The sequence below is a fragment of the Notolepis coatsorum genome (genome assembly GCF_963971535.1).
Source record: "Notolepis coatsorum genome assembly, chromosome: 1".
Lineage (NCBI taxonomy): Eukaryota > Metazoa > Chordata > Actinopteri > Aulopiformes > Paralepididae > Notolepis > Notolepis coatsorum.
This window is the reverse complement of record NC_140165.1, coordinates 200,452,466-200,475,768: the sequence shown is the minus strand read 5'-3', so window position 1 is coordinate 200,475,768 and position 23,303 is coordinate 200,452,466. Positions and strand designations below refer to the sequence as shown.

Below are 23,303 nucleotides of genomic sequence, written 5' to 3'. Positions count from 1 at the left end.
AGGTCTAAGGCCAACTGCAGCTATAGCAACTGCAGCTCTGATTGATGCAGGACTCATCTTAGAATATGACACAAGTAAAGTGATTGATAAGAACAAGGTTAAGAGAGCACAAGAAAAGTTGATGCAAGAGCTGGGGGAAGAGTTTGAGGAGAAGTGCAGGGAGGAGGGGGGGATCTCCTGTATCCTCTTTGATGGGCGGATTGACATGACCAATGTGATGATGGAAGCTGAGGGCAGTGACCAATCTTTTCCTGCAAAGATCAAGGAAGAACACTATAGTGTTGCTAGTGAGCCTGGCAGCAACTATCTGTTCCACTTTACACCAGAGAAAGCAACTAAAGAGGAGTCTCATGCAGAGAAGATTGCTAAGGTCCTGTTTGCCTGGCTGAAAGAGAGAGGTTCTGATAAGACCTTGTGGGCCATTGGAGGAGACTCGACCAATGTCAACACTGGAGTGAAGGCAGGTGTAATGCTGGAGCTGCACCTGGGGAGAAAGCTGGTCTGGTTGGTGTGCAACCTGCACACTGGTGAACTTCCACTGCGCCGTCTCATTGTTGAAGTTGATGGGGCTACTCTGTCTGACAACAAATTGTCTCGGCCAATAGGACAGCTCCTTGATTCTGTTACAGACTTGGAGATCAATCCTAACTTCACCAGGATCTTTCTTGGCCCTCCGCTGATCAAGCTGCCTGAGAAGATCATTCAAGATCTCTCAACTGATCAACACTATGGCTATAAGCTGGTCTGTGCAATCAGGGATGGAGTGCTTTCTGCAAGGCTGGCTCTGCTGGAGATTGGACTGGTAAACCACAGCCGCTGGCTCACCACAGCAAACAGACTCCTCAGGCTCTGGGTGTCAAAGCATCAACTTAAAAGAAAGAACCTGAATAATCTACAATGCATTGTGGAATTCATCATTGGAGTGTATTATCCATGTTGGTTCAACATGAAGGTCAAGCACTCCTGAATCGAAGGGCCTAGGCACATCCTGTTTCAGCTGGACTGCCTCAAGTCTCAGAGGAAGGAGGTGCTGGATGTTGTGATGCCAACTGTGAGAAGATCTGCTTGGTATGCCCACAGTGAAGCCATCCTCCAAACACTGCTGTGCTCTGAGGATCAAAAAGAGAGAATTGAGGGGGTGGAGAGAATCCTGGCCATCAGGGGAGAGGGGGATCCAGACACTCCTGTGTCAGGATCAGAAGAACACCTCACATCAATAGTGACGCTTCCAGCATTGGTGGCTTAATCAGCTGGTCAGAAGATTTGTCAGAGCCACCTCTCACCTGCTCCCTAAGCACTTCCGAGGTGAAGAACTTAATCAACACCCCCATGGAGGTTCTCGACTGGCCTTGCCACACACAAAGCATCGAGAGGGTTGTTAAAATGGTGACTGAGGCCTCTGCTAAGTACTTTTCACAAGAAAAAAGGGATGGAGGGATCAGGGCTCAGGAGACCAGCAGGAGGCTGATGTCCAAGAATGAATCCAAGCAGGACTTGTGCAACCTGATCAAATTTAAGAAGATAGAGGAGTCCCATGGATTTTCTCAATACATTGAGACGTTTGTTAAAATGGTTACAGAGGTTTCTGCTGAGTAGTTCTGGAAAGAGCTCACCTATTTATGGCTGACGTTGACTTTAAGTTTGTGTTTGTAGGTTGGTGGCTAAAGCAGTACAGTAGGAGATCTTGCCATCCAAGAATGAGTCCAATCAAGATATTGGAACCTGGCAAAGTTCAAGAAGTCAGGAGATCGAGATTTAGCACGTAGGTGTTTGTGTGCATTACAAATACAATTTATTATTGTTAGTATTATTATTATTGATCTTTGGAGTTGTATCCAGTTATATACAGTTCACTTGTTAATAAATTTGATGGCTTTGTCATTATAAATGATTTCCCATATATTTTTTATCTTTGCAATTTTGTAATACAATACCAATGGGTTCAAATGGTAAAATCAGCCATTTTGAAATCCAAAATTATGCAGGTTATATTTATCCTATCCCAAAAATGACCTCATATTTGAATTCCCCATTAAGAAACACATCATTTAGACACCTTGCATGTTAGGATTTCCTTCAGATTCATGTTGGCATCCATGTATGGCCAAGGGGTGAAAAATGGTAAAATCGGCCATTTTGAAATCCAAAATGATGTAGGTTAGAGTTATCCTATCCCAAAAATGAACTCATATTTGAATTCCCCATTAAGAAACACATCATTTAGACACCTTGCATGTTAGGATTTCATTCAGATTCATGTTGGCATCCATGTATGGCCAAGGGGTGAAAAATGGTCAAATCGGCCATTTTGAAATCCAAAACAATGTAGGTAGGAGTTATCCGATTAGAAAAATAATCCCATATTTGAATTCCCCACAAAAAAACACATATTTTAGACACCCCACTCGATTGATTTTCCAAAAAAAAAAAAGTATGGCCCGCCCTACTGGACGGGGATTGCGTCAACAAAGAGGACTGTAGCGACTGGTTGGAGCGGCGACGCTGCCCGGATCGAACAACACAGGACGGCTGTGTTCTACGGTGTCTTGTGACTGCACTTCGCTGATCTGCGTTCCGGGTAGGAACGGGGTTGACCAGACCTCATAACACGTCTTCTGGTTTTACTTTGCTAAATGTATTGTGAATAACGGTGGTTTTTCCCAAAACGTGTGTTGTTGCAATGCATTTAGGATACGTTGCGGGTTATGTGTGAGCTGTTTTTGTCACTGGCAGTTAGCTTCTCCGTGCAGATCGTGATGTATTGATCTGGTTGTTGTGTGAGAAACATCGTGGTGTTTATGTGTACCGTGTACTCACTACTAAGGCAACTAACCTATGAAGCTATGCTTGGTGACAAGTGAGTAAAAGAATGTTCTTTCTCAGACTGTAATGACAATGAACAGTGTGTTCACACATTAACAGGTTTTCCTGTTTTAACTGGCCGTATTGAGGGTAAAATAGGAGGATTGTGTTTTCCCCCCCGGTTCCCTGGGGACTTTGTCACCTCCTATCAGACATGTTGTGCATTAATTGTGTCTTTTGTGTGGTAGGGATACGATGTAACTCTTAGCTTGATTGCTGAGGTTGTGCTAAATCTGCTGGAGAAACTTATTTCCTAAAGGGAAATTGGTTTGGTTGCTGTCATGTGTGCTTAGCAAGGCCTGTGGTCGATACTAATCAAGAATGATGTATTCTCTCATTGTGAAAAAAACGGCGTTCCTCTGTTGAGTGTTTTTGCCATTTTTTGTAGGTGATGATGGGTTGTGTGTGTCATGTGACCTACAACTGGGTTGTACTGGCCACAGAAGCACATGTGTATGTTGGACCGGGGTTCTTAGAGCCCTCTCTATTCTGTGTTTTTCCTTAGTAAAAATCAGATAGCAGGTTAGCTCATGCGCTGTGTGGAGCTGTGAAACGCTTCATAGAGCTGACTATGACTGTGTCATATTCTCTTTTTGTCGTTACGTCGTATCATGGGTGTGGGGTCGTAAAGGGGTGAACTGGTAACCTTTCCTCTCCCCATTGTTCTGTCGGTCAGGGGTACACCCCCTGTCCTTCAAGGTTCCCGTCACGTGGCGGTTCGGCACGTTACGGGGGGGGGGGGGGGGGGGGGGAGGGAGTTCCTGGTCCCACGGCCTGGTATATTGGGCGTGTGCACCGCAGGAATTCCCCCGCCATAGAGTACGTCACCGTGCGCGTCTCTGTTGGTAGGACTTCCGTGTGCTGTTCAGGTCCATGTGATGGATCTGTTTTCAGGGGGGGTGGTCAGGGCTCCTCCTCACCAAGCGCCTATTCAGGCCTTCTGTGAGTTCGGACTCCTTCTTCCATGTGAGGAAGCCTCCATCAGAGTACAGAGCCTTCCTCCTCAGATTGTCAAAGTGAGTGGACCCTCTAGAAGGGTCCTTTTCTATTGTATGTATATTCGATTCAATTCGTTTATTGAGTGTGTATGGGTTCAGTGCCTCTTCCCCGGAGGCCCTAAAACCAGTTTTTTTACATGGCTCAAGGTGCAATATATTCTTTTCAATCTGTACAGCTCGCGTGGGAAGTCTCTCTGGGGATCCCCGTCTCTTTCCTATGGGAGGGTGGTGGGATGTAAAAATTTGAACATTTTTTACCCCGGCTGTGTAGACTGGGATACATACTGTTGATGCTTCCTTCTTTCTATTCCAGAAGTGTTGGAGTTAGGGAGTGTCACACCCCTCTTGTCGTTCCCCTGGGCGCCTTGGGGATTCAATGACAGGTCTAAATAGCCTGTTCATTGATGGGGGTGTGTCCCGACGCACGTATAGTGCTAGCTCGCTGTAAACAGGCGATTGACTGGCACGCCTTGGTTGCTTGTGGTTGAAACAGCGTTTTTATAAAGCAACTGAGATGGGGGTTTTTCCTCTTCCGACGACCACATCCCATGACCTGGGTGGGTTGTCGACGGATTCTCGTTCATGTCTGGGGGATGATGACGGGATGGATCTGAACATATGTAGTGGGGTCTCACGCCCTTGGGGTGGGCCACCAGGCGCGGTTCGTCCGAACGTCTGGGTGGCGCCTTCTTTTCATGTTAAGATCAACACGCATATCTGCCCTTCTCCTGGAGTAGGCATGTCGGCGTGGTTAGGGCACGGGACTGGTTCTGGTCACGCTGGTCCAGATCAGTTGAACCCGTTGTCCGCCGGGGATGCAGATCTGCTGTTCTGGTACCCTGAGGGACTTGGGCTTTTTTCAGGGGGAAAAATGCCAGGTCGGTCTGGGTGTCACAGGGTTAAGCGCTGTGGAGACCCTGGTTGGGTATGTTTTTACTCAGCACTGTCGTCATGGCTTACAGCCATGCCATTCTGTACGCGCTCGATCTCGTCGGATCTCGGCCGCTACACAGGTTGGTCCTGGTTAGTACTTGGTTGGGAGACCGCCGGGGAATACCAGGTACGGTGTGCTTAGGGGCTGGTTCTCCATTATTTTTCGCTCCTCTCTCACGCATGGCGAAGAGGGGCCTGTGGGGGTGGTTTTTTGACCTCCTCTGGTGACCCTGTGCTTCCCGTACCGCCAGGCCCGGTCCGAAGTGATGTTTGCGACCCGTAGGCCTGGGTTAACCCTTTTTGGAAACTGAAACACTTGTACTGCGGTATAGCCGGTGTATACCCGCAGGTGTGTTTTGGAGTTTTTTCTTGAGGGGTTATAGGAACAACCACCGCATTGGGTAACACCGAGGTGGTTGATTCCCTGGTGTGTTGGAGCAGTGTCAACTCCCGGGTTCACCGTTTGAGGGTGCCCCTGCACGTTCATGACGTCTGCCAATCGTGTCAGCCTTCTCTGCCTCGACCCCTCTGGGTGGGGGTTGTTAAATGGAGGCTTGGTCATGCAACACCGCCAGCTTACGCTCCTTCCGCCGGGGCGGCTGTTTCAGCTGTCCCCTCTGGCGCCTGTCTCGTCCGCAGTCTCCAGGCTAGGGTTAACAGCCTGTTGCCTGGTTTTTCCCCGGTGCGCTGCCTGCTTCCGTTGGTTAACCTTTTTTGTGTGCTTACGGCCATGCTGACTGCCTGTTCTGCAGGGTCAGTGTGCCAGGCGGTGTACTATTGGGGGGACGGGGCCCGCTCGGCTTACGGCCATACCGACCTGAACACGCCCGATCTCGTCCGATCTCGGAAGCTAAGCAGGTTCTGGCCTGGTTAGTACTTGGATGGGATTCCGCCTGGGAATACCAGGTGCAGTAACTGAGGGGCCTTTGTCCGAATACGCTGGCGATGTGGGGGGCGGGGCACTACGTGCCCACCTGGTGGGGTCTTGATGCTGGCATCATGGACTTCTCCGGGCCCCCATTCTAGGGAGTCCAGTCCTTTTGGTGGGTCTGGGTCTTCCTTCGTGCTCCGCTGCTACGGCCTTGCCACGGGGTTGGGTTTGCCCTTGACCCCGTGATTCTGGGGGCAGTAACGAGGTTGTTCCTCCGTTCGTTCCCGGGTGGCATGCGGGTTGTGCGTGTGTGTAGTCGTGGGGTCAAGCCACGGTCTGCTCACCCTGTGCGTTGAGTTGCTTGAGTGCCTCTTCGCACGGTCGGGTCCGTCGCCCTCCCGTGACGTCCCTAATAGGGGGGCTACCCGCCATTAGGGGGGGTCGGGGGGGCTCGGCCCTCCCTGTTCTGATGGTTGTGGGGGGGCTGTCAGCGGGGTGTATTTGTCAGCCAGTGGCTCCGCTTGGCCTCCCTTGTGCAGTGTGATGCCAAGCTAAGCCACTAACGATACAGAACGATAGGTTATGACTATAACCAAGTTCTGTTAGTTAGGGGCGATGCTTGGCATCAGACGGCCGCTGCAGCCCTTGTCCTCACCTTGTGGTGAAAGCTTGGGAAGGAGGAGAGCAGGTGACCACACACCTGCTTATGAAGGTAAGCTGATGAGGGGTGTGGTCAGACTAATACTGGTATTAGAGGTACATTTGTGGTTTATTCAGTACGCGTGCACGTACGCGAGATAGTGCAGTGTGATGCCAAGCATCGCCCCTAACTAACAGAACTTGGTTATAGTCATAACCTATCGTTAATAGTGAAACTGTTAATAGCCTCCAATGCTTATTAGTGCGTGTGAAGTTTGCGCGTTTCAACCACCTCTGCTCCTGAGTCCTATCCCAAAGCAGACGGAAGGGGAGCGACTGCAATAACAAAAAAAGTCACTCGCCACTTAAAAAACATTAAAAGCATGCATTTACACATTCTAAAATGTGACTATATGGTTTTATATTAACTTAATAAATAAACAAAAACGAAAAATCTACTTATTTCAACGAACATTTCAAACTAAATAACTATGCACATAAAACGCTGAAAACAACCGAAGCAAAATAGTATTTTAATGAGGCTATTATTATTATTATCATTATTATTTTGCAACAAGTTAGCCCTCTCATAAATTGCACATATAAATGAATAACTAACTTGAACTAACTTAATAGGATTGAAGTGATATTTGGCTTAAAAAATCGGTCGCCTGGCAAAAAAAAAAAAAAAAAAAAGCCTGACGATGTGCATTGGGCCGCGGCTCTCTGACGCCTTATTTTCTGGGCCGCGGCCTGAAAAGTTTGGGAACCCCTGCATTAGACCATACTTTACTATGAATATGTGAATGAAAAAGTTTAACGTTGCTACACAATGAACAATACATATAGGACTTTGAATGGGCCCTAATAATGGCAATGTAGCAATAGAATTTAAAAAGTTATAGCCCTGCAAAGAAGGGGACTTTCTCTATAGACAAATAGAGCCGGCAACCTACGGTTGATAATGAATTTAACCCATGGCAGCCAAAGTGTTAAGCGTGGCGGTCAATGAGTTAATGAAAACAAAACAAAATGTATGGTATTTGGTGGTGTTCCTACTGACTGAAATTAAACTGAATTTAAATGGAACCGAAATTGAAAGAGTATATGAAATAAAATTCTTAGGTGTGATTATAGATCACAAACTCTGTTGGAAGCCACATATACAAAATATCAAAGGTAAATTAGCAAAATCTGTTGGCATTCTGTACAAAACAAGGGAGCTGTTAAATCAGAAATGTTTGCATATATTGTATTTTTCACTTGTTGTGCCATACATGTCATATTGTGTTGAGGTCTGTTGAGGAAGTAAAATGTTTTTTTTCCATGCATCTTTATTATTTATTTTTTTATTGCTAAGTAAGTATAAGTAAGTTGGGTTTATCTAGACAGGTAGCCTAAGTGTAGCAGGTAAGGTATAAAGGTAAGTATATTAGGCTACATTATTTTACCAATAGCAGATCAGATATTTTCAGCCACTGGGGTTCATAAAAAATATTTTATTGGCACCACTGCTGTACAAGTCTCTTTTTTTCACATGAAAGACACAATAATAATAATACATAAGACATCACAGGACAGTAACTTATTACAATAATGACAAGACAATAGAGATACAATAGAATAAATAAAATAAAAACAAAATATACAAATTTAATTATATTGCCAGACATTACAAAAGACATTCCTAATTACAACAATAATTGTTCACCCAAGGGCTGTCTAACCAACCTAAAACATGTTAGCCATTGTAGTGCTGTACAAGTATTTTAAAGTGTTTTATCACTCAATAAATTTAAATTAATAATAAACTCAATTAATTGTATCACTCTATCAAGTTGCCCATGGGCCATGGCATGAAATTATTCATTCATATTAATTCAAGTATTTGTATGTGAGTGAAAGGTACATGCATCGTTTCAAATATTGTACTGCCACCAGTGCTGTGCTTATTTACATTTATACAACTGGTTACAAATCAAACAAAAAGTATTTTAAACAAGTGTTTTCTCACTCAATTATCAAGTTGCCCCATGACATGAAAGGGATTCAAGTATTTGCATGAATGCAAGGTACACATTGGTTCATACATAATATTGTATTGCCTCCACTGCTGTCAGACCAGAGTCGGCGCCAGAACCAATCTAACGGGGGGCATATGGCAACAGCGGGGGGGGCATACATTCCCATTCAAGAACTCAAACAGTGACATAAAATATAGGCTTCAGAAAACGAATTTCCTGTAAACCAACACACACATTTCAAAACATGAGTGCGCATAAGAGATAAGACAGTCTCTCTCTCTCTCTCTCTCTCTCTCTCTCTCTCTCTCACTCTCTCTCTCTCTCTCTCTCTCTCTCTCTCTCTCTCTCTCACACAAACACACTCGCGCACACACACACACTGAGTAGCACTGTGTCAGAGCATCGGCGAAACGAAACCACAAGTGACAAGCCTACGCATATTTAAGTAGGTACAGTACAACTATCACCATTGCCATCAATAAATATATGATAGCCATATAATAAATATACGAGGCTGGGCTTAACAAGTCAAAGTATTCTTAATAATAATAGCCCGAGGCTGGGCTTAACAAGTCAAAAGTATTCTTACTAAATTATAGCCAGAGGCTGGGCTTAACAAGTCAAAGTATTCTTAATAATAAATTATAGCCAGAGGCTGGGCTTAAAGAGTCAAAGTATTCTTAATAATAATAGCCCGAGGCTGGGCTTAACAAGTCAAAGTATTCTTAATAATAATAGCCTGAGTATTCTTAACCCTTTACCGGCCAAGTAACCATTTTTGGCCACTTCCCCATACAATATATTTAGCCAGGTGGGAGAGGGGGGGATCTTTAATCTATGAAAAAAACTTTTTCCAGCCAATCAGCACAGGTCAGGCTATGACACAAATATTGTCACCGTCCCATCTGACCAATCAGGATAGACCCTGGGGATCTGCAACTTCCTTCTTTTCACCACAGCCAAAATGCAAATTTTTGCACCTGCTTCTACTCTTCAAAATCCATTATTTCCTCAACAAGTCATGGTGAATTGATAACATTTACTAATTTTTGCAGTTGAACAATCATTGTAAAGGATGGGATAGGTATTTTTTGCATCGGATAAGTGAAATCAGGATTTGTTGTTAGCTAAAAAGTAGGGATGCACCGATATGAAAATTGGCCACCGATACCGATACCGATTGTTCAACTAACACAATCGGCCGATACCGATATTTGTATATTTGTATATAAGTATTTGTAATTTTTTTAAATGAAACTACTGTATATTTGTATGTGTATGTTTGTATTTGTAGGCCTCTTTACTTACTTAAAAAAAGGAAACATCAAGAAATATGTTTATGGTATTAATTCCACCATGCCATGTAGCACTATTTCTCTCCCAGTATCGTCTGGCGGCCTGCAGATGGATACTATTCTCTCAACCAGAGCTCTCAGCCAATGCAATAGAACCATTTTGATTGACAGTCGATTCGGCCAATTACGCCACACCGCTAGCACCCACCTCCTGCTGTTCTTACCACCAATCGGCAAGCGTTTATTCATTTTCTACTTTCGGGCATGCCGCCATTGATCTGCTTGCGACTCGAGAGCACAACAAACTTAACGTAGCTAATACCTTAGCTGCCCGGCCCGCCGACCAGCGCTCCACAGCATGACCAAATGAGACATAATGATTTTACTGCAACAAATGTTATAATAAAACAAAGCCTTTCTATACATTTGTCTGGTTGAAAACTTTATTAACAGATTGCAGAATGGGTAGTTGGGTACGGAATGAGCAACGGAATGGAACTGAGCTATGAACGGAATAATGCCTTGCTTACTTGCTGTGTTCGGGTAAATAATATGCTGATGTTATATTGAACGTGTAACACTAACTATATAACGTTATTAACTAACTAGCTACCGTACCGGGAGCTCACGTTGATGCCTGGATGGTGCTAACTAACTAGCTACCGTACCGGGAGCTCACGTTGATGCCTGGATGGTGCTAACTAACTAGCTACCGTACCTGGAGCTCACGTTGATGCCTGGATGGTGCTAACTAACTAGCTACCGTACCGGGAGCTCACGTTGATGCCTGGATGGTGCTAACTAACTAGCTACCGTACCGGGAGCTCACGTTGATGCCTGGATGGTGCTAACTAACTAGCTACCGTACCTGGAGCTCACGTTGATGCCTGGATGGTGCTAACTAACTAGCTACCGTACCGGGAGCTCACGTTGATGCCTGGATGGTGCTAACTAACTAGCTACCGTACCGGGAGCTCACGTTGATGCCTGGATGGTGCTAACTAACTAGCTACCGTACCTGGAGCTCACGTTGATGCCTGGATGGTGCTAACTAACTAGCTACCGTACCGGGAGCTCACGTTGATGCCTGGATGGTGCTAACTAACTAGCTACCGTACCGGGAGCTCACGTTGATGCCTGGATGGTGCTAACTAACTAGCTACCGTACCGGGAGCTCACGTTGATGCCTGGATGGTGCTAACTAACTAGCTACCGTACCGGGAGCTCACGTTGATGCCTGGATGGTGCTAACTAACTAGCTACCATCCCGGGAGCTCACGTTGATGCCTGGATGGTGCTAGCTAACTAGCTACCATCCCGGGAGCTCACGTTGATACCTACTAACTGGCTACCATTCTGTGATTTGTTTACTTCGAGGTTGAAGAAAGTGCACTTTTAGGTTGAAAGAACGGGGGCCGGGGGCGGCGTTGTGCAGGTCGCGACGCGTTTTGCCTTTTGACGCGACACAAATTGATGGATATTTATCGGCTACTGCCATCGGCACATTCGAGCTTATCGGCCGACAGGCCGATTGCAGTCAACAAGGCACTTATCGGCCGATACCAATACCCGACCGATACATCGGTGCACCCCTACTAAAAAGTGGTGAAGCCATAAACGGTCATATGCCCCTTCAGGTGAATTGACATAGTGTCCATTTTTAGACATATGCCCGATGCATCTAGTCAGTCACACTTAGGGTATTACTTCTACCATGTAGTGCCATGTAGTACCCTGTAGTACCATGTAGTGCCATGTAGTAGGGCTGGGCGATATGGCCAAAATATGATATCACAATATTTTCTGACCTTTCGGCGATACACGATACACATCACAATGTTTTTCCTTTTTTTCCCAAACAATTCATTATGAGGCTTACCAAGACAGTATTTGAGTTTGCAAGCTAACATTAAAGACAAAAGACCCATGCATTTAGCATTTTTATATTATATATTAGATTTAGATTATTGGATTATTAGATTATATATTGCATATATTTAGCTTAGCATTTTTATGAAACTACTGTATATTTGTATGTCTCTAAATGTTTTGATGAATTGAAAATGGAGGACCCTTATGTAAAAAAGCCGAAAGTCTTTTTCTGGTCTTCATCCTCCAGTCCACTGTTGTTGGATTGAGCTGTACTGTTTTGTACCCATTCTGCAATCTGTTAACACTTTAAGTGCCGAAAACGTGTTTAGGCGTCCTTCCCCGCCATGCTCAAGTTGCCGAAGACGCCGTAACTCGTCTTTGATATCAATATTTCAAGAATCTGTGATCGGATTCATATTTCCCATCCGCTGGCCTGAGACCCACCAAAAAGCCCCACTGAACCCTCTAGCGGTTCAAGAGCGCCATCTGATGGCCGATCGGCGCAATCGCCAAAGAGGAAGTTACTAGGACGATGTGCTATTCACCCATATTACTTCCGGGCACTCGGTATAGGTTCCGGCATTCTAGCTCGTCACAATACATAGCGATCCGTTGCCAATAACTCGATAAACAACATGATTTGGACGTATATACTATTATACAAGCTGGAAATGGACCCGATATTTCTACATCCCATAATAGGAAAATGTCTGTTCCACGCTCATCGCCCAACGGCGCGAGGAAGATACGGTAAGATTCAGCGTTATTTTTCAATGTCTCCTATACTAACTGATCCGATGAACATATGACGCACACTAGATGAATGGTATAATGTTGCCCAAGGAATTATAAACGCCCCCTCACCCATCCGGTCAACATCAGATCATACGTAGTAACTTCTAGAACCATGTCTAGTTGGAATTTTTTATATCGCGCCGATTGCCATCAAACTGTATTTCATCATCAATATAATGCATTTGGGGCTATAGATCACGTTCTGGAGAAAGCTGCAGAAAGAGATGAAAACATACTTATACATTAGACCATACTTTAGTATGAATATGTGAATGAAAAAGTTTAACGTTGCTTCACCCTGAACAATACATATAGGACATTGAATGGGCCCTAATAATGGCAATTTAGCAATAGAATTTAAAAAGTTATAGCTCTGCAAAGAAGGGGAACTTCTCCATAGACAAATAGAGCTGGCAACCTATGGTATATCATGAATTTAGCCTTAGGCAATCAAAGTGTTAATAAAGTTTTCAATCAATCAATCAATCAGACAAATGTATAGAAAAGCTTTTATTATAACCATATAACAAACAATTATAATATTGTTTATGAAAATGTTTTAGCCCTATGCTTGACTTTATTATTTTAGGCATGGCAACAAATAAAATAATAATAATAAAATGAATAAATAAAATATTAAATAAATAAATAAATAGGCTACACGTCTCTCTTTTTGTGTTACAAATTGTGCTCACCGATATGAACATAGGCCTCTTTACTTACTTAAAAAAAGGAAACATCAAGAAATATGTTTATGGTATTCCACCATGCCATGTATGTGTTTTTATTTTATAATGCTCATGAGTCATGATTATTGCTGAAGTCTGAGTAATACAATACTCACTGGCTTTCATAACAGACTAACTTGTCTTGCTCAAGACTTGTTTATGAGTTTAATAAGAGAGCACTATCTCTCTCAACCAAAGCATTGCATGGTAGAAATGGGGGACCGTGATGTAAACAAGACGAAAGTCTTTCTCTGGTCTGCATCCCCTTAACAATTGTGTGTATTGAGCTGTACTGTATTGTACCCATTCTGCAATCTGTTAATAAAGTTTTCATTCATTCATTCAGACGGCAACAGAACAATTTTGATTGACAGTCGATTCTGCCAATTACGTCACACCGCTTGCACCCGCCTCTTCTGATCTTACCACCAATCGGCAATCGCTTATTCGTTTTTTTTACTTCCGGGAAGTCTGCCATTGATCTACACGACAGAACCACAACAAACCTACCGTAGCTAATAACGTTAGCTCTCCGCCGGCCACGAGTAGACTACCAGCGCTCTGCAGGATGACCAAACGAGGCATGATGATTTTACTGCAACGAATGTTATAATAAAAGCTTTTCTATACATTTGTCTGATTGGAAACTTTATTAACAGATTGCAGAATGGGTACATAAGACCCAGTGCCTCATCCGTAGCTAACATTGTATTGCACTATCGCAGGACTTAGCATGTCTTACCATGTTTTTTGTAAACTTTATGTACATTATACCTGTTATGTCTTATTCTTATTACTTGTATTATTGCACAAATGTCTTATCTCATTCCTATTCTTATTACTTGTATTATTATTGCACAATTATTGCACAATCGCTGCTGGCACGACCCCCCGCATTTCACTGTATGCTTGTATGCCGTGACAAATAAAACTCTTGACTTGACTTGACTCTGCAATGCCCCAACTCTGGACTCATTCAAAAAACTCCTCAAAACCCACCTCTTCAACTTGGCCTTTAACCCCTAATTTCTAGGGCTGTCCCCGACTAAGGATTTTTATAGTCCACTTGTAGTCGCCAAAATTTGCAGATAGTCGACTGTTAGTAATTATTTTTTATGACATCTTTTAAAACATTTTCTTTAACATTTAAAAAAAATTATCAGTCCATTTGGGCTGTGGGGGTGCTTAATGTCTGAAGGAGTCGACAGAAGGCTTCTTGTCCTCTGCGAAAGCATAAAATTGGTCCACTGATGGGATACATCTTGATATTTGTCTATAGTGTGTTCTTTAGATGGGTGAAATCCTCTTTCAGTGCCTCTGTGCCTGTTTTCTTAGGCAGTTAGCCTTTGGTATGCGTGCCATTAGCGTTAGCCACGCTTCTAGGCCTCTTTTCTTTTGGAAAGAATGATAAAACTTTTTATAAAAAAGACTATTCGACTAATCGGGGTCAGCCCTACTAATTTCTCACTTTGTATGTTGTGTCTGTTTGTTTGTTACTTTTGTTATTTCCCCCCCCTATGTAAAGCGACCTTGGGTCTTCTGAAAGGCGCTATATAAAACGAAGTTATTATTATTATTATTATTATTATTATTATTATTATTATTATTATTATTATTATTATTATTATTATTATTATTATTATTATTATTATTATTATTATTATTATATGTACAGATATAGATATAGTATACAGATATGTAAAATGATTATGTGCAGGTAAGTACAGACAGGTGTGGATATATATATATATATATATATATATATATATATATATATATATATATATACTGTATATAAAGCATTATTGTACATACTATCATACAGAGTTATGTGTTAGCTGTATAAGTACAGTATGTAGAAGGATTATGTGCATGTATATTCAGGTATATGTTTCTCAGCAGGTTGTATGGACTAACAATGTCTGCAATGCACCTGTCACCTAGTATTATATGCACCTAATATTATATTACATCATAACCTTAGATAAGTTCAGACTCATAAAACCCTTCTTGGATGTTAAGTGAAACCAACGTGTGCAGATGTGTCATTGGGATTATTGAGTAGACACATCCCATAATAGATGTTTCACTGAATTAGGCCCTCAGGCCCAGTCTCTCCCAATGCATACCATACCAATACATCTACCAGTCAGCCAAATGGGAAGCCCCCTTTTGCCAAGGGAGATATTAGACTTACTAGGCTTCAGGCCAAGGGAGATATTAGACTTACTAGGCTTCAGGCCAAGGGAGATATTAGACTTACTAGGCTTCAGGTCAAGGGAGATATTAGACTTATCAGGCTTCAGGTCAAGGGAGATATTAGACTTATCAGGCTTCAGGCAAGGCTTTTCTGCTGCAGAGGCGAAGAGGAGAATGGATTGAGCAAGAGAGGGAGATGAGAAGGAGTGATGTAGAGGAGGAGAGAAAATGATTGAAGGGAACCAGGGAAAGGAGAGAGAGAGGAGGTGTGAGTAGAACAGGAGGTGCCAGTATACAGCTCCATACGGTTCTCTTCACTCATACTATGTTATTGATCCTGCACACCATTTTAAAATCTATTGATTGTCCATTTGTCTTAATTCACCAAAGATTGGACTATCTGCTGTACCGATAATATTTCAATTTACAACCTAGGATTTGCTTAGTTACATGTGGGTATAATACAGTCTAACAGTGTCCAGCCTGGCGAGTTCCTGCACAATCAATCTGCCTCCTCTTGTCGAGAGCCAGAGCACAGGGTGAAGAGCCAGGACTGCGGGGAAGGATGAGAACAAGGGTTAGACACGGTCGAAGCACAATGGACAAGAAAACAATACGAGAGAGCAAAATAACACGACTAACTAGGTAAATACGAAGTTACGATCTGGCAGCCTCATGACATCTGGGGCGGGGTTATATTACTGACGTAATTTGGCCCACATACGTCAATCAGCTGCTCCGCTGACAGCAGCACACCTGCACCTGACTTGACGAGAGAACGAGAGAGAGAGAGAGAGAGAGAGAGAGAGAGAGAGAGAGAGAGAGAGAGAGAGAGAGGGAGGGAGGGGGGGAGAGAGAGATATTAGGGACTGTGACAGAGAAACCCCAGGCAGACACATAAATTGCTAAATTCAAATGATATGCATCATTAATGTGCCAATAAGAGTGGACTGGATTCAGGCAACCTCTACAGAACAGATAGGATGCGGTAGACAGAATAGTGCTTTCAAGATGTGTGTGTGTGTGTGTGTGTGTGTGTGTGTGTGTGTGTGTGTGTGTGTGTGTGTGTGTGTGTGTGTGTGTGTGTGTGTGTGTGTGTGTGTGTGTATGTGTGTGTGTGTGTGTGTGTGTGTGTGTGTGTGTGTGTGTGTGTGTGTGTGTGTATGAAGAGTGGACCATGTCATGGATTACTAGAAGAAGGAGCCTGAGTAAGATAATAGCCACTACGTTGCTCCATGATGGAAAGTGACTGGAGAAAAGATTCTTTACCGCAACTACTTTGAAAAGTTCAATTATTTCTGGGAAAATTGCAAAGCCAGCACATGTTCAACTTGCCATTCAAAGTAGGGGGTGGAATTTTCAATTGCTTTCACAGACCATGCTCCTACATTTCTTTCCTCAGCTCCTAATTAAAAAAAATCTATTTAGAATCATGGGAGAGCTGCACTGTAGTAGAGACGTCACGTGTGAAGGAGAAGAGAGGAGATCTTTCCAGGGAGGAGAATAGAGACAAGACTGGCCAGGGTTGTGGAGGGAAAGACTCATTTAATAAAATGTCTGTTCAGGCTGAGAAAAAGAAGGATGTGAGAGAGGGGGAGAGAAGGGGGGGGGGGGGGGGGTGAAGACTGAATGACAGTGAGTGAGCCAAGGCAGCTGGTGTAGTGTGGCTATAGTATACAGTATATACAGTGCTATACGGCAGGCAGAGGAGACATGTACAGGAATGAAGGGATAAATACGTTAAGACGAGGGGGAAAGGCAGACTTGATGAAACATGAAGAGGGAGTTGGAGAGACAGATCGATTAAGAGAAGGGAAGTGAGCCAGAGGGAACAGCTATGGTTCACCCATTTCAATTGAAACGGATGCCACTGGCTAGCACTGACAAACCAAACGCACCCGGTGCCAATGGGGATAGCTGGTGTGTGATGCCAACACAGAAATATGTTCACTGGCAAAGCCTTTTACCTTGTAGAAAAAACCTTGCTCTTGACATAAACCAAGTAATGGAAATCTCTAGGGTTGTGGCACAGTGGCTAGCTTCAGGCCTGATACGTAAATGGGGCTAAACATTATTATCATTGGCTTCCTATAGTGATTCTGGGTGAGGTAGAAAATAATGCATTACATCTACGGATATTTCATAATTTGCTATGACATTTGCATTCAGTATATGACATGTCACTGAAGCATTATGCATTAAGATTTTAGGGCTGAAAAGTAAGCAGAAAATGTCTCTCTCTCCCCATTTGCTTGCACCTTTTAGCTTGAGAATCACTGGTTTAGCTGGTGTGTGTGTGCGTGTGCGTGTGTATGTGTTTGAGAGTGTGAGAGAGAGAGAATTTGTGCCTCAGAGAGGTATGTTTGGAGATGTATGTCCAAGGCCCGCTACATCTCTTGTAATTGGGGGGGTTGTTAGGAGAAGATAAGGGCCCCCTGCACCTGAAGGCTGCCTATGAGAGGGAATGTATACTCATCTCACTTGTACACTGGCAACTTGCCACTGCTGCATTTTCACCTTGTCAGCACTTCTGTCCGCAATGCCAATAATCCTATTATGAAGATGAAGAACAAGATGCGTCATCGATATATGAGACGGAACATCCACCTCTGGAGTTCATGAGCTGCCTGCGTGGTAATCTGGGCTGGGGGACACCCAGACTATATCATGAAGAAGAACAGCTCTGCCTCTGCTAACCCCTAGGCAGGCGCCCCAATCACAGACTGAACAAGTGATTTACAATGAAGACGGACAAGCGATAATGGAGGGAATGTATTTATGGTCCTTCTCATGGACCAGTACTAGGCTTAACGAACGTTCCTCTCGGGGGAATATAGATAGATCCGTACACGAGGACCGCCCTTTTCTCTTGAATCAATCAGTCCTATTATCCACATGAATATAATATGAGTAACACTTATGCGTCTGTGACTGATTACTTCATTTTAATTTTTTAATCAATTTCATCCGTCAAATGAGCATTTAATGCATAATAGGATTCAGCTCATTGGTCCATGATAGAACAGGGATAAGATATTGATACTGTATTGGTTTTTACATTAATGTATTGTGTGTGTGATTGTAGGAATAAGACAGGGATCCTGGGCTGGAGAAGTGAGAAGATTGAAACGGTGAATGGATACGAAGCCAAGGTAGAGACACACTTTGACCTGGCTCTGAAGTCCCATATAAACTGCTCCCATCAGAGGAACAAGGTCCACGCTTTGGCCTGGCTCTCAAGTCCCATATACACTGCTCCCATCAGAGGAACAAGGTCCACGCTTTGGCCTGGCTCTCAAGTCCCATAAAATCTTCCCCTGCTAAAAGTCAGCTTTTCTGGAAATAAGAACGACATATTGTGCTTTTTCACCACCGCAGTGACCCGGGTTAAATTCCCAGCAGCTGTACCTCTGGCTTGGTGAGTCGTCCCTATGAACACAATTGGCAGTGTTTGCGTGTGGGAAGCCGGTGGGGTATGAGTCCTGGTCATTGCAATAGTAACTCCTACTAGTTGGTTGGTCCCTGTTCAGGAGGGAGGCGTTCTGGGGGAGATATCTTGCACCTCTGCACACGTTAGGCTCTGCCAGTGAAACTCCTCACTGTCAGGTCAAAAGAAGCGGCTGGTCTCTACACCCTCCCCAGACCAACAGAAGGGCAGGGCAACAACCAGGGGGAATTATGCTTTCAGTTAATGCATTGAAGGCTAAACTTTATTATTATTTTATTTTACCAAATACTATTTGTATTAGAAATCTCATTTAATCTCAAAACTGTGATATTCATGTAATGATTTTTGTGAACCGTTCCACCCCTAGAAAGTACATTATCAATGTTAATGTATGATAACTTTACTCTCAAATATGGTGGAAAGAGGGGACAGAAGACGATGGTGATGTGTAATTTTCAAGGGTAATGAGTTAGGACTGCTCAGCAAATTACCAAACTGGTAAAAAAGTATAAAGCTTGCATAAGTAATGTAATTAATTGTAGATTGTTTTAATCAGACAGTGTTGTTGAAGTTATATGGTTATATTCATATTGTGAAATGTCTTTGACAATCAATTTAATTATGATCATGTTTGTGTTATTCAAAGGCTGTGTGAGAATACTGGTCAGTTTAAGTGCAGGCTATGGAAATGGATAGTTTACAGTATTGTGGTAAAGTTTACAGTAATGGACTAACCTGGCCTGGTGCAGGGCAGGCTGTGGTGTCCATGGTCTCTGTTAGGTTAGTAATGGACTAACTTGACCTGGTGCAGGACAGGCTGTGGTGTCCATGGTCTCTGTTAGGTTAGTAATGGACTAACTTGACCTGGTGCAGGACAGGCTGTGGTGTCCATGGTCTCTGTTAGGTTAGTAATGGACTAACTTGACCTGATGCAGGACAGGCTGTGGTGTCCATGGTCTCTGTTAGGTTAGTAATGGACTAACTTGACCTGGTGCAGGACAGGCTGTGGTATCCATGGTCTCTGTGGCAGTCATCAATGTGAGTTTAAGAAAGTTCCACTTTTCTACTATGGCTAGCCCAAGTAACGTAAGGTTATGTATATAACCAAGTTCTTTGAATTCTGGTGACGCTCAGCGTCAGTCTGCACTGACTTCACTGAATAAAAAATTCCACAATGTACCTTTACATACCAACATTCGTCTGGCCACACCCCTATCCGCTTACCTTCATAAGCAGGTGTGTGGTCACCTACTCGCCTCCTTCCCAAACTTTCACCACAAGGCGAGATCAAGGGCCGCAGCGGCGTCCTGACGCTGAGCGTCACCAGAATTCATAGAACTTGGTTATATACATAACCTTATGTTCTATTTCATTCTGGCCTCCGCTCAGCGTCAGTCTGCACAAGAGGAGCTGAGCGGAAGCCAGAAGCTCGACAAATGTACCCCGCTGAGGCCCCCCACAACCATCAGACCGGGGAGGACCGAGCCCCCCGACCCTCCCTAATGGAGGGATACCCTCCCTATTGGAGGACGGGAGGGAGACGGATCTGACCGTGCGAAGAGGAACTCGAGCAACTCAACGCACAGAGTGAGCAGACCGTGGCTTGACCCCACGACTACGCACACGCACAACCCGCATGCCACCAGGGAACGAACGGAAGGAACAACCCTCGTTACCGCCCCCAAAATCACGGGGTCAAGACCAAACTCAACCCCGTGGCAAGGCCGTAGCAGCGGAGCGCGAAGGAAGACCCAGACCCACTGAAGGGATCCCCTGGAAAAAGGGGGGCCCGGAGAGGTCAATGACGCCAGGCATCAAGACCCCACCAGGCGGTCACTTAGTGACACCGCCCCCCACATCGCCAGCGTATTCGGACAGGGCTCCTCCAAGAGCGGGCCCTTTCCCCCCATTAGTACGCCGCCTGGCACACTGACCCTGCAACACAGGCAGTCAGCATGGCCGCAAGCACTCAAAAGGTTAACCAACGGAAGCAGGCAGCGCACCGGGGAAACCAGGCAGCAGGCTGTAGACCCGAGCCTGGAGCACTGCGGACGAGACAGGCGCCAAAGGGGTCAACTGAAAACAGCCCCGCCGGCGGAAGGGGCGTATGCTGGCATTGTTGCGCACCATGACAAAGCCTCCATCAAAAAAAAAACACCCAGAGGGGTCGAGGCAGAGAAGGCTGACACGATTGGCAGACGTCATGAACGTGCAGGGGCACACTCAACCGGGTAACCCGGGAGTTGACTCTGCTCCAACGCACCAGGGAATCAACCACCCTCTTGGTACCACATACGGTGGTGGTTCCTATAACCCCTCAAGAAAAAAGGGTTATCCCAGGCCTACGGTTTCAACGAAACATTACTTCGGACCGGGCCCGGCGGCTCGGGAAGCACACAGGGTTACCAGAGGAGGTCCAGAAGACCACCCCAACAGCCCCCTCTTCGCCATGCGTGAGAGAGGAGCGAAAGAAAGGAGAACCAGCCCCTTATAATAGTGCCAGGTACAACGTGTACCCAACAAAGGGTCTCCATAACGCCTAACCCTGTGACACCCGGGCCGACCCGGCATTTTTCCCCCCGAAAAAAGCACAAGTCCCTCAGGGTACCAGAACAGCAGATCTGCATCCCCGGCGGACAGCGGGTTAACTGACCTGGACCAGCACGACCAGAACCAGTCCTGTGCCCTAACCACGCCGACATGCCCACTCCAGGAGAGGGGGTAGGTATGCGTGTCGATCTAAAACATGAAAAGAGGGCGCCACCTAGACGGTCCCATTCGTACCGCGCTCAGTGGCCCACCCCAAGGGCGTGAGACCCCTCTACCTATGTTCTGATCTATTCCGTTAACATTCCCCAGATATGAACGAGAATCCTTCGAGACCCAGTAACAGGCTCTCGGAAGAGGAAAAAATCCCCCATCCCAGTTGCCCTATAAAAACGCTGTTTTAACACTTTGATTGCCTAAGGCTAAATTCATGATATACCATCCCTTGCCAGCTCTATTTGTCTATGGAGAAGTTCCCCTTCTTTGCAGGGCTATAACTTTTTAAATTCTATTGCTAGATTGCCATTATTAGGGCCCATTCAAGGTCCTATATGTATTGTTCATGGTGTATGAACGTTAAACTTTTTCATTCACATATTCATACTAAAATATGATCTAAAGTATAAGTATGTTTTCATCTCTTTCTGCAGCTTTCTCCAGAACGTGATTTATAGCCCCAAATGCATTTTATTGATGATCAAATACAGTTTGTTAGCGATCGGTGCCAGATGAAAAATTTCAAATGGACGTGCTTCTAGAAGTTTCTACGTATCATCTGATGATGACCGGATGGGCGGGGGATCGTTTATAATTCCGTGGGCAACGTTATACCATTCATCTAATGTGGGTCAAATGTTCATCATAGCAGTTAGTGTCGAACACGGTAATACTACACGCTAAAACTCACCCCAGTCTCCACGGGCCGTTGGGCGATCAGCGTGGGGTAGACAGTTTTCCATTATGGGATGTCGAAATACCCGGTCCATTTCCAGGTTGTATAATAGTATATACGTCCAAATAACGTTGTTTATTGAGTTAGGGCGAGCGATCTATTATCCAGTGTTTCAAGATGGAGTCGCGGGAGCTATAGAGAGTGGCCGGAAGTAATATGGGTGATCACCACTTCATCCACATGACTTCCTGTTTGGCGCTTCTGCCGATCGGCCACCAGATGGCGCTCTTGAACCGCTAGAGGATTGAGAGGAGCTCAGAACTGTGTGTGAAGGCTGCAGAGGGGAAATATGATTTCGATCACAGATTTTTGAAATATTGATATTAAAGACGAGTTAGGGCATCCTCGGCAACTTGAGCATGGCTAGGAAAGACGCCTAAACACGTTTTCGGCACTTAAAGTGTTAATAACAAGCAACCAAGGCGTACTAGCCTCCCATATGATTCTTAACAGAAACACATCTAACCAGACACCAACATTGGTCCTTCAAGTCGCCTGGGAGAACGACAAGAAGTTTGTCGTGCTTCATATTCTCCACTCTTTTTTATTAAAAAAGAAAGAAACACAGACTGACATGAATCCCACGTGACGCAGCCGAGGGTAATTTATTTTTACATTTTTACATCCCGCCACCCTCACCACAGAGGAGAAACGGAACTCTTCAGAGAGACTTCCCACGTGAGCCATAGATTGAAAAGTCACGGTAACATTGAGTCATGTGACCAACCGACTCAAGTTACACGTATATCGAGCGTAGTAGAACAGTAAGTTCCTACGCTCTGCCCCGACAACTTGACAACAACAGACCCTACATACGGGTCTAAACTCACGGAAGCCGTCGTCCAATAGAAACGTGCCTAGTGATGTTTGCTATGACCGTGGGAAACCCAAGACTCAACCGCCTGTGCGGAGTCTGGGAAACCCTCCCCCCCCCCCCCCCCCCCCCCCCCCGTGCCAAGCTGCCTAACAGCTTGGCCCTGACCGAATGAAAAGAGAGTCCAATAACCCCCTGACCAATCAGAAGAGGGAAGGAGGGGTTTATCCGGTACCCCCTTGCAAGCCCAACCCTTGCATACGACCACAACAACAGCCAAATGATACCTTCAGTAGCAATGCTAATGAATAGCGCAAGCTAATTCA

General features: G+C 44.7%; 1 protein-coding gene across 1 annotated transcript in view; it reads left to right on the top strand.

The window, feature by feature from the left end:
• Window positions 1–23,303, top strand: part of ankrd13b (ankyrin repeat domain 13B) — a gene marked incomplete at its 3' end in the record, with an annotated part of 252,431 nt that overhangs the window by 198,081 nt on the left and 31,047 nt on the right. Inside the window, exon 7 of the mRNA XM_084314118.1 lies at window positions 18,302–18,368. Coding sequence (XP_084170244.1) covers window positions 18,302–18,368 — 67 coding nt within the window. The remainder of the gene's footprint in view (window positions 1–18,301; window positions 18,369–23,303) is intronic.